At 55.0% G+C, this 13,785-nt stretch overlaps 2 protein-coding genes across 2 annotated transcripts; one reads left to right on the forward strand and one right to left on the reverse strand.

Moving 5' to 3' along the window:
* Nucleotides 1-3: 3 nt before the first annotated feature.
* NEIL1 (nei endonuclease VIII-like 1 (E. coli)) lies at nt 4-2,955 on the forward strand (the record flags this gene model as incomplete). The annotated part of the gene is made up of 9 exons (XM_009077737.1): nt 4-140; nt 232-351; nt 488-557; nt 1,087-1,186; nt 1,338-1,462; nt 1,931-1,958; nt 2,331-2,404; nt 2,569-2,788; nt 2,936-2,955. Coding segments are annotated over 9 exons (894 nt in total), but the record flags the coding sequence as incomplete, so codon positions are not given.
* Nucleotides 2,956-3,997: 1,042 nt separating this feature from the next.
* MAN2C1 (mannosidase, alpha, class 2C, member 1) lies at nt 3,998-13,532 on the reverse strand (the record flags this gene model as incomplete). The annotated part of the gene is made up of 25 exons (XM_009077738.1): nt 3,998-4,115; nt 4,197-4,300; nt 4,466-4,611; nt 4,727-4,806; nt 5,348-5,457; nt 5,538-5,681; nt 5,985-6,141; nt 6,333-6,437; nt 6,561-6,655; nt 6,816-6,898; nt 7,162-7,332; nt 7,822-7,907; nt 8,430-8,551; nt 8,712-8,835; nt 9,271-9,416; nt 9,724-9,819; nt 10,268-10,384; nt 10,484-10,576; nt 10,925-11,035; nt 11,185-11,291; nt 11,627-11,816; nt 12,117-12,294; nt 12,424-12,494; nt 12,766-12,889; nt 13,407-13,532. Coding segments are annotated over 25 exons (3,004 nt in total), but the record flags the coding sequence as incomplete, so codon positions are not given.
* Between the last annotated feature and the right edge of the window lie 253 nt (nt 13,533-13,785).

Consider the following 13,785-nt stretch of genomic DNA (forward strand, 5'->3'; position numbering starts at 1 on the left):
CACCTGCGCTTCCTCACCCGCGAGACCCCCCCGCGTGCTCTCTGCTTCATCGACGTCCGCCGCTTCGGGTCGTGGCGCTTGGGCGACGCTTGGCAGCCAGAACGGGGGCCCTGTGTCATCTCCGAGTACCAGGCCTTCAGGTGAGCATCCCGGGCAATGCCTCCTGCTCGGTTTTGTCTGTTGTTCCTGCCCTGGTTTCCTGTTCCTACAATGCCCCATGCTCCGTTGTAGGGAGAACGTGCTGAAGAATCTGGATGACAAGGCTTTTGACAAGCCCATCTGCGAGGCCCTCTTAAACCAGAAGTATTTCAATGGAATTGGGAATTACCTGCGGGCTGAGATCCTGTACAGGTAAGGTGGTTTCAGCAGCTGCTGACCTGTCACGGAGGGTTCATCTCCAGGAGCTTGGAGCCAGCAGTGCCTCCTCACCTGGCAGACACGGGGAGTGCCAGAACGGAGGGTTCAGGATTCTGTGTGACTCTCTCAGGTCGAAGACCCCTCCCTTTGAAAAGGCTCGGACTGTGCTGGAAGCCCTGAAGGAGCAGGAGCAGAGGAAGGTGGGAAATACCAAGTGCTTTTGCAGGCTCAGAAAGTGGCAGTTTCCAAACAGATGCCATACCAGGGATTTGTTTGACTGTGACCCTGCAGGATGAGCTGTGTTTGGCTTCTACCCTCAGGAAATCTACAAGTATTTTTGGGGTGGGTGAAGATGAAGAAACGAGGGAAACAAATAACTTACAAGCTTAAAATCTTTGAGGGAGGCTGCAGTAGAACCCAAAGTTGATCTTCTGGCCTCGGGGGAGAGGAAGTGGCTATTTTAAAGAAGCCTGAAAACAAACTACTCAAGCTGAGGAGTGGTTTTTAGAAACTGTTCGTGTTTGTCTGTGTTAGCTACAAAGACATGATAGAGGGCTAAGTTGGAAGCCTGCAGTGGGGTGAGCTCAGGGCCAAGATGTGTGCAGAGTGTGGCAGCTCAATTGTCAGGAGAGCAAGAGATGGGGAATTTGGCTGCTGCTGGGGAGGAGAGACCCTAAGGAGGCAGTGGGCCCTGGCAGGTGACGTCCTTCCTCTTCTCTGCTCCTTCAGAATCCTTCCCTGACGCTGAGTAAGAAGGTGAAGCTGATGCAGGAGAACCCAGATCTCCTGGAGCTGTGCCACGCTGTGCCCATGGAGGTCATCACAGCAGGTGAGGTGCCAGGACAGGGCAGAGGGACAGCTCGGGGAGGAGGGGAAGCCACGGCCTCACATTTCCAGCAGCAGGAGGTTGGGGAGGGCACCCCGACACCATGATCACTGCTTCTGCTCTAATTCTGCCCTTTCCCTCTCTCCCTTTGCAGAGAAGCAGCTCTTTGATCCTGAGCATGCAGATAACTACACTGCCTTCAAAAACTGGCTGCAGTGTTACCTGGTGCCTGGCATGAGCTCCCTGCGCGACCACAGCGGCCGCACCATATGGTTCCAGGTAGGAGCCTGTGGTCACTGCCTGGGGCTGAGGGCCCCCTGGCCACTCCTCCGAGGGCTCACCAGCCCAGTTGATGCTTGCCAAGTCTCCTAAGCGCCACGCTGCGTGGCTGGGGGGGTCTCACATCACCAGACCACTGGGCAGGGAGGCGACAGGGACCCTCTGTGTGGTGGTCAGCCAGCTGAAGGATGGTGGGCAGTCGGGAGTAGAGGGGCTGATGGTGGGAATGGAAGTATCAGGTGGTCTGGCAGCTCTGTTCCTCCCTCCTGTGTCCCATGTCTGGGCTGACATGAGAGTCCCCAAGGCACAGGGCAGGCAGAGCAAGCCTAACTCCCCTGGATTCCCAGGGAAACATTAAGCTGTTTCCCTATCACTGCCGTGGCCGCGGGATGGAGAACGGGCAGGGATTCTGCTGCTGCTGCCTGCAGAATGCTGCACCCCAGTCAATGCTCTGTCCCTTCCTTGCAGGGAGAGCCTGGCCCCATGGCTCCCAAAGGTGAGTGTTGTCTCTCCCCATGGGACCCACTCTTGCTCTGGGAGGGCTGGAGACTGTGAAGCCCTGTCCTTGCCCTGCAGCACAGGGGCACAGGCAGGAGCAAAGCCTCTCTCTGGAGTGCTGACAGGCCTGTGACAGCTGTTGTCACTGGGGGACAGAGCCCATTGTCTGCAGGGCTTCCTAGCAGCATCCCAACCTACCTGGACACAGCTGTTGCACCAGTAGGATGGTTTTCCATCTTGCATTTCCTCAGTGCTCAGCTCATATCACCCAGGAGACCATCTCTGCAAGGTCACTGTGCTGTCCCTAAGTGTGCAGACTCTGCCCCATCCCCTCCTCACCCACCTAACCTGGGCATGTCCTCTCACACAGGGCAGAGACCCCGCAAGGCACTTCGCAAGAAGAGCACTCAGCCCAAGGCAGACCCCGAGGCACTGACCACCAAGGTAAGCACCTTTTTGCTGACCCCGAGCAACCTTGTGTGGCTGTCCTGTTCCTTGTGCCTTGCTTGGGCTGCTCCCAAATTCACAGTAGTGATTCTATCTGGAGTTTCTCATCACAGTCTAAGTGCACTTCTGCCACTTAAGCTCCACGTCTGATGTCCACCCAGGTCTCCACACGCACCTCAAAACGGCGCCCCAGGGCCACAGTAAAGGCCCTGAAGTCAGATAAGAAGGAGGAAGAGGAGGAGGGGGAGGAAGAGGAGGCTGGTGGGCCAAGGAAGGGCCGAGCACGCCAGAGGAGGAAAGCAGCTGCTGCTCCAGCCTTGCCTGAACCCGAGGCACTCAGTACCAAAAGGAGCCGCCGGACGTCCACGCGCAGGGGCAGAGGTGAGGCTGGAGACCCTGCTGGTTCAGGGGCTGTGGGACTGCTGCCTCATGTCTGGGAGACTGAGAGGTGCCAAAAGGCAGGAGAAGAGCCAGTGGGGCAGAGCCAGACACCCCCTCACCCTCTGATTTCTCATTTCTTTCTTCCAGGTGCAGCTCCTGCCGTGTGAGTGGTGCCTGCTGTCCACCTCCACCCAGGGGGATCTCAGGGAGGGCCTGGCCACGGGCCTGGGTTAGTGCTGGGGGAAAGGAGGCTGCTCTGTACCTGTGCTCACAGCTGCTTGCTACTGGTGTATCCTGCCAGCATGGCAGGGAGGGAGAAGCTGTGCTTGGTGATGGGGCATTTTCCTGCTGTCCCCAGGCATTTGAGGGGAAAAAGGGCCATGGACCATACACTGTGCTGGGCTCTGGCTCTTCCGTCTGCCTAAATGTGAGTTCCCTCATTCTTTCCCTCTACTCTTTCTGGCTGCTGCTCTGATCATTGTTTTTAGCTCACTAATAAAGTATTTTGTGTAGAAATTGCTGTGCATGCCTCTTTGTGTTAAGGATAACCCCCCTGTGCCTAGCCTCTTCCACATAGGGGCTGGAGAAGGCTTCCCCTCTACCTCACCCTCCCCAAATAAAGGTAAGCTCTGCCTCCTCAGTCCCAGGAGTGAGATCCTGCTGAGGAGGACACTTAAGAGAGCAGCAGCTGTAACAGAGCCCCTGGGAGGAGGCAGGTCAGTGCAGGCCGGGGCTTGTTTTTATGTAATGCTCATGTTTATTTTTGGTTTTTTTTTCTGCAAGGGGAGTGCAAGGGGCAGCCAGAGGGTGAGGGGAAGGACTGGAGTGTTTTTACACTGACTGCTAGACAAGATGAAAGCTGAGACTGTGGAAGCTGCTGCTCCGCAAACCCCCAAGGCTGGATCAGAGCCCATGCAGGGCCATCAGCCTGTCCAAATCCTTATCCACACTTCAGCAAGCTTGGGACTAACTCAGGCCCTCCCGTCCTGGTTGGGCAGCAGGTACCTATGCTCCTTTCCTGAGGAACTCGGTTGTTCTCAATCACTGCTCTCTGATGGCTGCGTGGGGGGTGAGGGGAGATGCTGCCCTTCCCTGCACTCACTGTCACCTCCTTGCACAGTTCTTGGGGTGGGGGAAGGCTTAGGCTGTGATTTGAGCTCACAGTGCTGGTCCAGGTTGCTGCAGCAACAGCAGGGGCAAGGGATGGTGTCACTGGCTCAAGACCAGGAGGATGGAGAGCACACGGAAGGGTGTGAAGGACAACTGCAGCCCCTGCGGCTCCAGGGGCAGGTGGCCCTGCTCAACAGGCTGCTCCAGGAGGTCACAGCTGGGGAGGAAAACAGTGGGAGAGGCTGAAGGGACTGGTCTCCATCCACACACCCTCCCCAGCCCTCCAGCATGGACTTACAGCATAGCCTCCTTCACAGGGAGAGAGGTCTGGAGCCAGGCGACAACGGTGCTGCCATGTGCCTCGTACAGCCGAACCACCAGGGCCTGAGGCCTGTCCTCAGCCTTTGGGGCACAGTGCAAGGGGCAGTTCAGACAAGAGAGAGGCACAGCCTCTCCAGCCCAAGCTGTTCTGCTCAGCTGAGCCTGACCACCACTCAGAGCAAGCCATGCTCAACAGCAGCAGCAGCTTAGCCCCTCTGCCCTCCCCACCTCTGCCCCAGCACCTGCCTGCTTGACAGTCTCCAGCACGACGGCAGGCGAGCTGACAGAAAAGGCACTCCAGGTTGGGCACTGGGCAGAGCTGGCCAGGAGTGTGTGGAGTGGGAAGTTCAAGCTGTATGCGTGCTGGATCACACCAGCCTCCTGGAAGGAACCTGCAGCACAAGAACCTCCAGCCAACCTCTCTGCATGTGCACAGCTCACCCCAAGGCTCCCTGGAGCATCCCCACCCTGTGTGTCTCCAAGGGCCCAGCTCTGCCCCTCACTCACCCAGGTGAGGCATCACAGCATAGGTGAACTGGTGGTGCCCAATATCTGCTGTGGCATCAGGGGACTTGGGTGCTCTCAGCCTAAGGCAACAAGAGGTAGGTGAGTGATGTTTTACAGCACTGTCACAGAGCAGAACCAGAGGAGCACCGTGACAAGACAACTCCTTGAGGCAGGGCCCTGAGGTGGAAGCAAACATGCATGAGCAAACAGACCCTGGACAGTCCCACAAGCCAAAAAACTCAGGTGTTTTCCTATGAAAATTGTGGCTGATGGAGTCAAGCTGAAATATGCAGTTTCCTTTTAGGCACCCATAGCATTAACATTGCTGTTCCCTCCCTCTTCTTAAGCCTCCTCTCCTGGAGCAGGTTTTCTCCAACAGAAAAACTACCTGGTACAAAAGGGGATCTGATCTCTCAATTATCTATAAGCATAACTCACAGAAATTACATTATCTTGGTCAATTGTAACTAAGTCAGCCAAATTCTCAGACAACACCCACTTACCAGACAATTTCCTTATTAACTAAGGTTGTTTAGGACCAGGTGTTGCCTTGACTTCCAAGAGACACCTCAGAAGGCCAAGTGCCTGCAGCAGCTCCCCCCTCATCCAGCCCTAACTCACAGGGAGAGGCTGAGGATGTTCTCGTGGGCTGATGCTCCATATTTGCAGTCGTTCAGCAGTGCCACCCCAAAGCCATGCTCAGAGAGATCCATCCACTTGTGAGTCCACACCTGCAGCAGGTACCAAGGAATGAGTTCACCACACTGCCAGGAGCAGCTGAGCCCTGGGACCAGACCACCCTCCCTCTCACCTCGAACCGAGCCCAGTCCCAGGATGTGTTCCAGTGCGTTGGTCGCTGCAGGTGTCCAAACTGGATCTCATAGGTGACATTTGTGCTCCTCACCTGGACGGGGAACTCCACCTTCAGGAACTTGTGAGACTCCTTCCACTCAACCTAGATGTGGGAACAGATGGACATCGTGATGGGGGAGCTGACAGGCAGAGGCTGCACTTCTTCCCCAGTCAGTCCCAGGCCACACCAACAGCTGCAATAAAACCACATCAGAGTCTCCACACAGGTGAAAGGTGAACTGGTGGGTCTCTCTTCCACCCCTGTCCCTCAGGCTCCCTTTCCTTAAGGCAGAGAAGAGCTCCAGGGAAGAAAACGGGGGGGGGGATGTAATTCACATGCAAGGTTCAGCTCCCCAGTTCCCTGCTGCCCAGGGTGTTGGTATCATGCAGCAGCCACGAGCCTAACCTGGGTCAGGAAACGGAGGTATGGGCACGTGGCATCCAGGATGATCTCCTGGGTTAAGGTGCTGCTTTTCCCAACCTGCAGGGAGAACCTCACACTTCCCCTCAGGCCCCCAGCCAGGGTGATTTCCAGAGGCTTCAGCAGTGTTGTCACAGGCTTCCTAGAGACAGGAAGGAAGGCACAGATAGTCCCAGCCTGGTTGATCCAGGTTCTCAAATCCCAATCCAGACTCCCACACAGCAGGCACTCACTTCTCCAGAGTGAATGCTCTGCTACAGCTAAGGACTGACAGGGAGGCAAGAACCTCAGACCAAAACCAAAATCCAAGTGCTTCATGCACTGCTCCTCTACCTGGTTTCCAAGTGATAATCCATCACATCCCAAGCATCCCAGTAGAGAGGAACATCATCAAAAAGTGCAAACTGATTGGCATAGCAGCCATCTGGGACTGACTCTCTGGAAGAAAGTGGAACAGAGGAACAGCAGGTCAGAAGGACTGGCAGTGGAGAAGGGTGTAGAGTGAAAAGTCCTGGGAGAGGTTTGACGAGCCTCATGGGCCAGTAAGTGGGTGGCACAGACCTCCCTGAGTCCAGCAGCCGGAGCGAGGTCAGGCGCCCCATCGTGTCCAGGCAGACAGCAATCAACCCATTCTCCATGATAACAGAGCCATCCTCCTTGGGAAAAGGCCAGAAACAGATGTCACAGACCCACTGCTGTGGTACCTGAGTGCTTGAGTTTCACATTTAGCATGTGAACTTGTTGGGTGCTGGATTCCCTAGATTTCTCCCTTTGACACAGGGAACATGGATCTGAGGAAAACTGCCTTGTGCTTACCTGTTTCCTCACAGCCACAGGCTGAGGGGGCACCAGTGGCTCCCTCACTAGAGCATAGCCCATGCTGGGGACTGTCACCAGAGCTGGAAAGCAAAGAGGTTCTGTTCCAACATCTGCCCCAGACCTAACCCTAAGTCACACTGTGCTGTCCTACTGCTCTCACGTCAGACCTACCACCTCCTCTCACACCCTCCTCTTCTTCATCCAGACATCAGGGACAATTTGAAGAGGGATAAAGTCCCAAGAGCAGATCAGTAAAACCCTTCCCAGGGCAGAGTACTTCCTTGTTATCTGTCTCTGCCTCTAAGTAATTCAGATACAAGAGTTATCTATGGGTTAGACATACCCAAAGTCTCCGTTCCGTCTGGCCCAGGCCTGGAGATCACCTCGGTGCGTTCCCAGGGCAAAGTGTTCAACACGAGGGTGCCCTCAGTGCTCCCTGCCTTGGGCTGCAGCAGATCCCTGCACAGGGAGTGCACAGCTTCCTCCTGCAGCTGAGCTCCAGCCCTGCGGATCTCTGGGCAACAGAAGGGTCTGAGTTGGATCTGAGACAGCTTCTGGCAGTCCCAAGCAATGTACACACACCATGTACACACACTTTAGCTCCTTCCAAGCTACAATTACTAATTGCCATTAATTATTATTATCTATTAGCAAGTAATTCAAGTGTATAATCATTCTTAACTTTATTATTACAAGATTACAGGGAACTCTGCCAGCTCCACTGGAAAATTGCGGTGCTATAACAAAACACCCATGGGCAGGCAGGAGCAAACCTTTGCTGGGGTCTATCCTGGCATGCCACCAGCAAGCAGAGAAGCCAATAAATGAGGGTTTCTTTAATCCCTTGACTCCCCTGCTAACTTAACACCATTTCAGACACATGTCTGCACAGGCTGGACACACAGCACCTGGCAGTCCAGGATTGAAACCTCTGCAGCACCCCCAGGCAGGACCCAGTGTGCTCCAGCAGGGAAATGCCCCCCTAGCCAAACTCCCTGGGCACCTGTGTAGTATTTCAGGGCATCCTCAACCACGAGCTGGATACAGCTGCCTGGTATAACATCATGGAATTGATTGAGCAGCAGTAACCTAAAACAGAGAGCAGAAAGCAGGTGAGGAAGTGGGGGAGAGCACTGGATTGGTTCTGGCTTAGAACAAGCCAAAAGGTTCTTCTCTCAGGAGTCCTGTTTGCCAGACAGGCAAATTTAATAACTGTTCTTTATCCCCCCTGTTAGCCAACACTTGAAAGAAAAGGATTTTTTCCATAGCATCCTTTAAACCCCTTTATGTTAGGCCTTGTCAACTGTCATCTTAGTAAACCACAAGCATGGGGAGTAAGAGCTATTTTTTTACCCCTCAGGGCTACCAGAAACGTTGTTGTAAAAATTCAGACAAGTCCAAACTAGCAATGAACAAGCTTAGGTCAGAAATGAAGCTTCCAGACAGTGAATTAGTGAGGGTTTGGAGTTATCTTCCAACAGGAGACTCAACCAAAGCACTGAACACTTTCCCAGGTGCAGAGCTGATCAACTTACAGAAGGGGTTGTGTACTCACAGCACTGCAGCACTGAATCCTGCCCCAGTAGCAGCAGTGCCCCTGCACCCCCTCACCTCCAGAGCTGCTGCAGCTGGCTGGCAGGGTACTGGAACTTGCTGTCCTGTGTCACAGCCAAGGCACTGAGCACTTCCACGTCGTGGAGTATCCGCTCACACTCCCGATTCCCCTTCTTTATCTGGGGTCAGTTAAGGACAGAAGAAGATGCTCAGACACTGGTAGCTGGGAGTGCATCTCTCATATCAGCAGCAAAAGCCCAGCTCCAGTGCAGGAAGGTTGGTTAGTTCTTGGCAGCATGAGTTTGCATGGCCCCCTTGCCTGGGGGTGGGAACACTCACCTGGGCCTGGGTGGTGTAGGTGCCGTTGTGCAGCTCGAGGAAGAGCTCTCCCACCCAAGTGCACAGCTGTGATGACTCCTTCTCCAGGACAGAAAAGAGCTGGTCAGGAGTGGAGATCTGCACCCTGTGGGGGACACACCCAGAGATGAGCTGGGGAGAAGCTTGGGACATGGCTGATGGGGCATTCTGGCTCAAAAGGTGACAGCCCTGGAACAAGGCCTCAGAAACTCCAAGACAACCACACAGAGTATTCCCCTCAACCTTCTCCTGCTCCCCTGGGACTCCTGTCCCTCTCCTGTGGACTGACTGCGAGGCACCACTGCTGTGCTGGCCACTCACCCCATGGCTCTACTGAGGGCTCACACGCAGTCCAGGGCTGCCCTGTGTACCTGATCCAACAGCTCTTGAGGATGGAGAGATTGTCCCCCTGAAAATTCTTCCCAGCTCTCTGCCTGCCCCAATCCCTGCCCTCCTCCCTTTCTTTTGGCACTGTTGAAGGCCAAGCCTGGCTCAAAGCAAGTGCTCCTGCCAGGAGAGAGGACAGGAACTCTCCTGTCACCTTGGCAGCCCATCTGTGTCACTCATTCTCTTCAGCCTGTCCAGTATCTTCTGTGTGGGGCCTCCTCCTCCGTCTCCAAAGCCGAAGAGGAAAGCACTGTGGTTCACATGTCCTTTGTCCCTGTTGTTCTTCACTGTTTTCAGGACCTGGAGGGATATTTGGGCAGCTGCAATTCCCTGGTACCCAGCCCCAACTCCATGCAAGAAAACCATGTCAGCTTTTAGGGTACAGAGCCCAGCCCTGCCCCTCTTCCCCAGCCCAACCTGCCAAAATCAGGCACAAGCACATCTCGAAGGCAGGTAATCAACTGCCAGGTACCCAAACAACCTTTGTCCAACAATGCTGCCAGCTATGCCACTCCCTTCCCAGGCAGTGCCCTCTCCCAGGAGACTCCAATCTGGCCCCAAGGGGCTGACACTGCACTTCATGTGCAGGTCTGGAATCCTCACTCACCTCCTCCACTCGCCCGTGCATCCCATAGGAGTCACCAGGGGGGAAATGCGTCAGGACTCGGGAACCATCAATGCCTTCCCAGAAAAATGTGTGATGCTGGAGGGAAGCAAAAGGAAAATGTGTTGCACAGGGGACAGGCACTCCTGAGCTCCCTGAGGATTCAAACTGGACCTCCACTTTCTCTCCATGAGGCTGCAGGATGCCATAATGGATCAGTGCAAGGAGACACTTGCACAAGGACAGGGAATGCCACAAGGGCAGGGGACAGCAGGGAGAGGCTGGATTTGCTGTCTGTTAGACCTGCATGCAAGTCACACCTTGCCTGGGAGTATAAGGAATTTGTAGGCCAGAGGCCCAGCTGGGATCTCTAACCATGTCCTTCCTCTACCCTAAAGCCTGATAGGATATTGCTACCACCAAAAACTGGTGGATTTGGGGAACAGAGCCTGGGTCAGCTGAGCTGAAGGAGTGTGGAACCAACAGTTCCAGCTCTGCAGAAGACTCCACACGTTCATCCCCTGGAAAGAAGGGAAGTACAACTCACCGGGAAGGCATTCACCAGGTTCCAGCTGAGCTTCTGTGTGAGGAACCGCCGGATCCCACAGCCACGCATCAGCTGGGGCAGCTGAGCTGAGTACCCAAACGTGTCTGGCAGCCAGAACTGGGAGCAGAGGTGACAGGAACAGAGGGAGAGAGAGATACACGAGTCAGGCATGGTAAGAGGTGCACAAGGAAGGATGTGCTGCAAAAGATCAAGTACCTCTGAGCAGGTCCGACCAAACTGCTCCTGGAAGAATCGCTGTCCCTGGAGGAACTGCCGCACCATGGACTCCCCACTGGGCAGGTTCCCATCCTGAGGGAAAAGCACATGGAGACTGTGAGGAAAGCCAGGGAAGGGGAGATCTTGTAAGAGTCCCATTCCCACCCACCATCATCCTGACCTGGCAAACTATGGGGAGGATCTGAACAGAGATCAGCAGAGGGGAAAAAGGAGGAATGCAGCTCAGTGAGTCCACAGCTGCTTCCTCAGGGAATGATTTGGGAGAGGGACAGTACTTTTGCTAGGCTGGACACTGCAGACAGCAGCAGTTTCAGAGCCCAAAGACCATCACCAACCAGAAAGGCTCAGCAAAGGCTCTGCTCTTCCCCAGAGGGATGGAGCAGGGAAGGTGCAGTGAGCCAGACTCACTGTGCTACTCACCATTTCCACCCAGGTGCCTCCGACAGGAATGAACTGTCCCTTGGCCACAAATTCCTGGATCTGTGCGTAGAGTCCAGGGTACCAGCTCCGCACCCACTCGAACTGCTGAGCCTGTCAGAGCACAGAGGTCAGCCCCAGCTGCCCCCACACCCACAGCCCTCCCCTCTGCAATGGCACAGGACACTCCTGGTCACCCTTCCCACCCTTCTGCTGGAGAAGCAACATGCCACGAGCAGAGTCTCCCCAGGGAGATCACTCACCTGGGAGCAGGCGAAGGTGAGCTCCGGGTTGTGCTCCATCAGACGGATCACGGTGACCCAGCTCCGAGCACACTTACGGATGGTCTCCTCGTAGGGCCACAGCCAGGCTGTGGGGACAGGCATGGCCCCACCACAGTCAGTACTCAGCACCAGCTCCTCCCAGAGCTGGAACCCCTCTGAAACCCTTCCCGGGATGGGAAACCGAGGGGTGAAGCCCAATGGATGGAAGACAGTGATTCATCCCTCATCCCCAGCCCCATCCAAAGGACACAGCTAGCCAGACCCACACTCCTCTGCCTCAGTGACAAAGCAGCTGTGTGGCAACACAGCAGTCCCTCTCCCTTCCCTCGAGGCAGGGCACGTGGTGGCTGGAGCCCAAGGGCAGCCCACTCTCCCCTTGGGCAGCACAGCTCGGCCTCCAGGTGAGCTGTGCTGCTCTCACCAGAGTCAATGTGGCAGTGCCCCATGGCATGGATGGTGTGCTGGCTCTGGCCGTTCCTCTGGCTGAAGATAGCTGCAGCCAGGTCGTGGGCAGCAGGGAAGGTGGAGGGGTCCGTAACGTCACACACGTCGATCATCTGGTTGGCAGCGTACAGTGCCTGGAAACTCCTCTGGTTTTCCTCTCCAAGGAGCTGGAGTTGAGAGGGATAACAGTTTGACTCTGGTCATTGTGTCAGCTTTGATGTCACCTGCCTCAAGGAGAACGTGGTATCTGCTCCCAGTATCTCTCTCTGCCAGCAGTGCCAGGTAAACACTTGTCCCTGCTTCATAGACACAACATTATGACTTTGCTCATGTGCTTTTTATAGCCAGGTAACACACACACCCATCCCAGAGGGCTCCAAGGTCTCAGGTCATAGAACAGTGGGAGGCAAGAGATAAAATGAAGTTATTGAAAGGGTGAGAGAAGGGAAGAGAAGGAGCAACCAGACCTGGGCCATGTCCAGCAGTATTTCCATATCCACCAGCAGTTCATAGACATCTCTGTTGAAGACAACCAGCTCAGCCTTGCTCAAGGTGAATCTCCTGTCTGGGTCTGGAGGGCCAATCATGATATCCTTGCCAGCCCCAAAGAGCCCATTGCAGGCCAGCTCCACGTACAGGGTCAGGCTGTGGGGACCAAAGGGAAACCATCAGGGAACAGCAGGACACAGATGGATGTCTCACCCTGGACTCTTGGCTTCCAACCACACCAAGCTGTCCCAATGATGGGAGACTCCAGCACTGCTGACCACTCACCTGTGGGGCTCTGACTCCTTCAGGCTCCTGGTCAGGATGTAGCTGGTCTTCTCACCTTCCTTAGTCAATCCCTGCATGGGAAGATGGTACATTTAACACACCTCATCAGAGGTCCACAACAGCAAGCTGGATGGGCAGGACAGGACACCCCAAAGTCCAGCTGGATGGAGGGGTCTGGTCCCATGTGCTGTGGGATAATTCTTCCCACTAGAACAATTGGCACAGGAACTGCTGCTGATACTGCAGCAACATAAACCCTGCAGGCACCACCACAGAGCATGGCAGGGATGCAAAAGGTCACCACTCTGTACATAGCAGGGCAGCTGAGCAACACCTCCTCACCTGGACAGGCTGAGCATCTCGCCACACCATGCCCTCCCCATCGCTCTCCCACAGCAGGTGCACTTCTCGCCCCTCCCAGGCAGGAGGGATGCTCAGCTCCACCTTAAACCAGCATGTCTCCCACCTGGAAGAGAGCAGGCAGCACTGTGAGACCTTCTGAAGGAAATCACACCTCTTCACAGCCTCCATGGAAAAAGCAGAGTGGGAACAGCACATGAGTTTGATGGGATTCAAATGCAATGACACAACCTGTCCGTACACACCTGATTCAACCCATGCCCCAGAGAAACAGTCAGCAGGATCTTGTCTGACCACTGCTGGGATAAAAATCTTCCAACTTGACAAAGCAAACAGATCTCCCATAGAAGCACCAGGGACACAACTATGATCACAAGAAGCTCTCAGCAGAAAGGATCAGTGAACCAAGCTCTTCCCTCTCCTTGGAAACAAACACAAGTTGATCTGTTTCCTCATGAAATCCCCCTAAGGGCTGCTTGGCAGATACCTCCATGCACTCCACAGGGAAGAGGCTCATTGTCTCATTTCTTTACCACTGAGAGCCCGTGAGGACACACACACAACTCAAAGACATGAGCTCCAACCTCACCATGCTCACAGCAGCACCAAAACCTGCTACTCACGTGGGCCCAAAGGACTCTCCCACTTCAGCCGGCCTGAACTCCTGCCTGACAGCCTCATCGTACGGGATGCGCCGCGGGGTCTGGAAACAGGAGAGCGAAGCCAGCGGACAGCGATCCCCAAAGAGCCTGTGGTCAGAGGTGGATGGGACATATTAACACGGTCAGTCCCGTGGGTGGGGGCACAGGGAGCACCCTGCTTTCCCAGCACAGCTGGGTCACCCTGCTACCACCCAACACCTGCAGAGAGCTGACAGCTGCTGGAGGGGGGAAAGGCTACGGGGCAGTGTCTCTGTGTGTGCATCTGTATCTGTGTGTCTGTCTGTGTCTGTGTGTGTTTGTGTGTATCTATGAGTGTGTCTGTGTATCTCTGTGTGTCTAT

The sequence above is a fragment of the Acanthisitta chloris genome, unplaced genomic scaffold, assembly GCF_000695815.1.
Source record: "Acanthisitta chloris isolate BGI_N310 unplaced genomic scaffold, ASM69581v1 Scaffold43976, whole genome shotgun sequence".
Lineage (NCBI taxonomy): Eukaryota > Metazoa > Chordata > Aves > Passeriformes > Acanthisittidae > Acanthisitta > Acanthisitta chloris.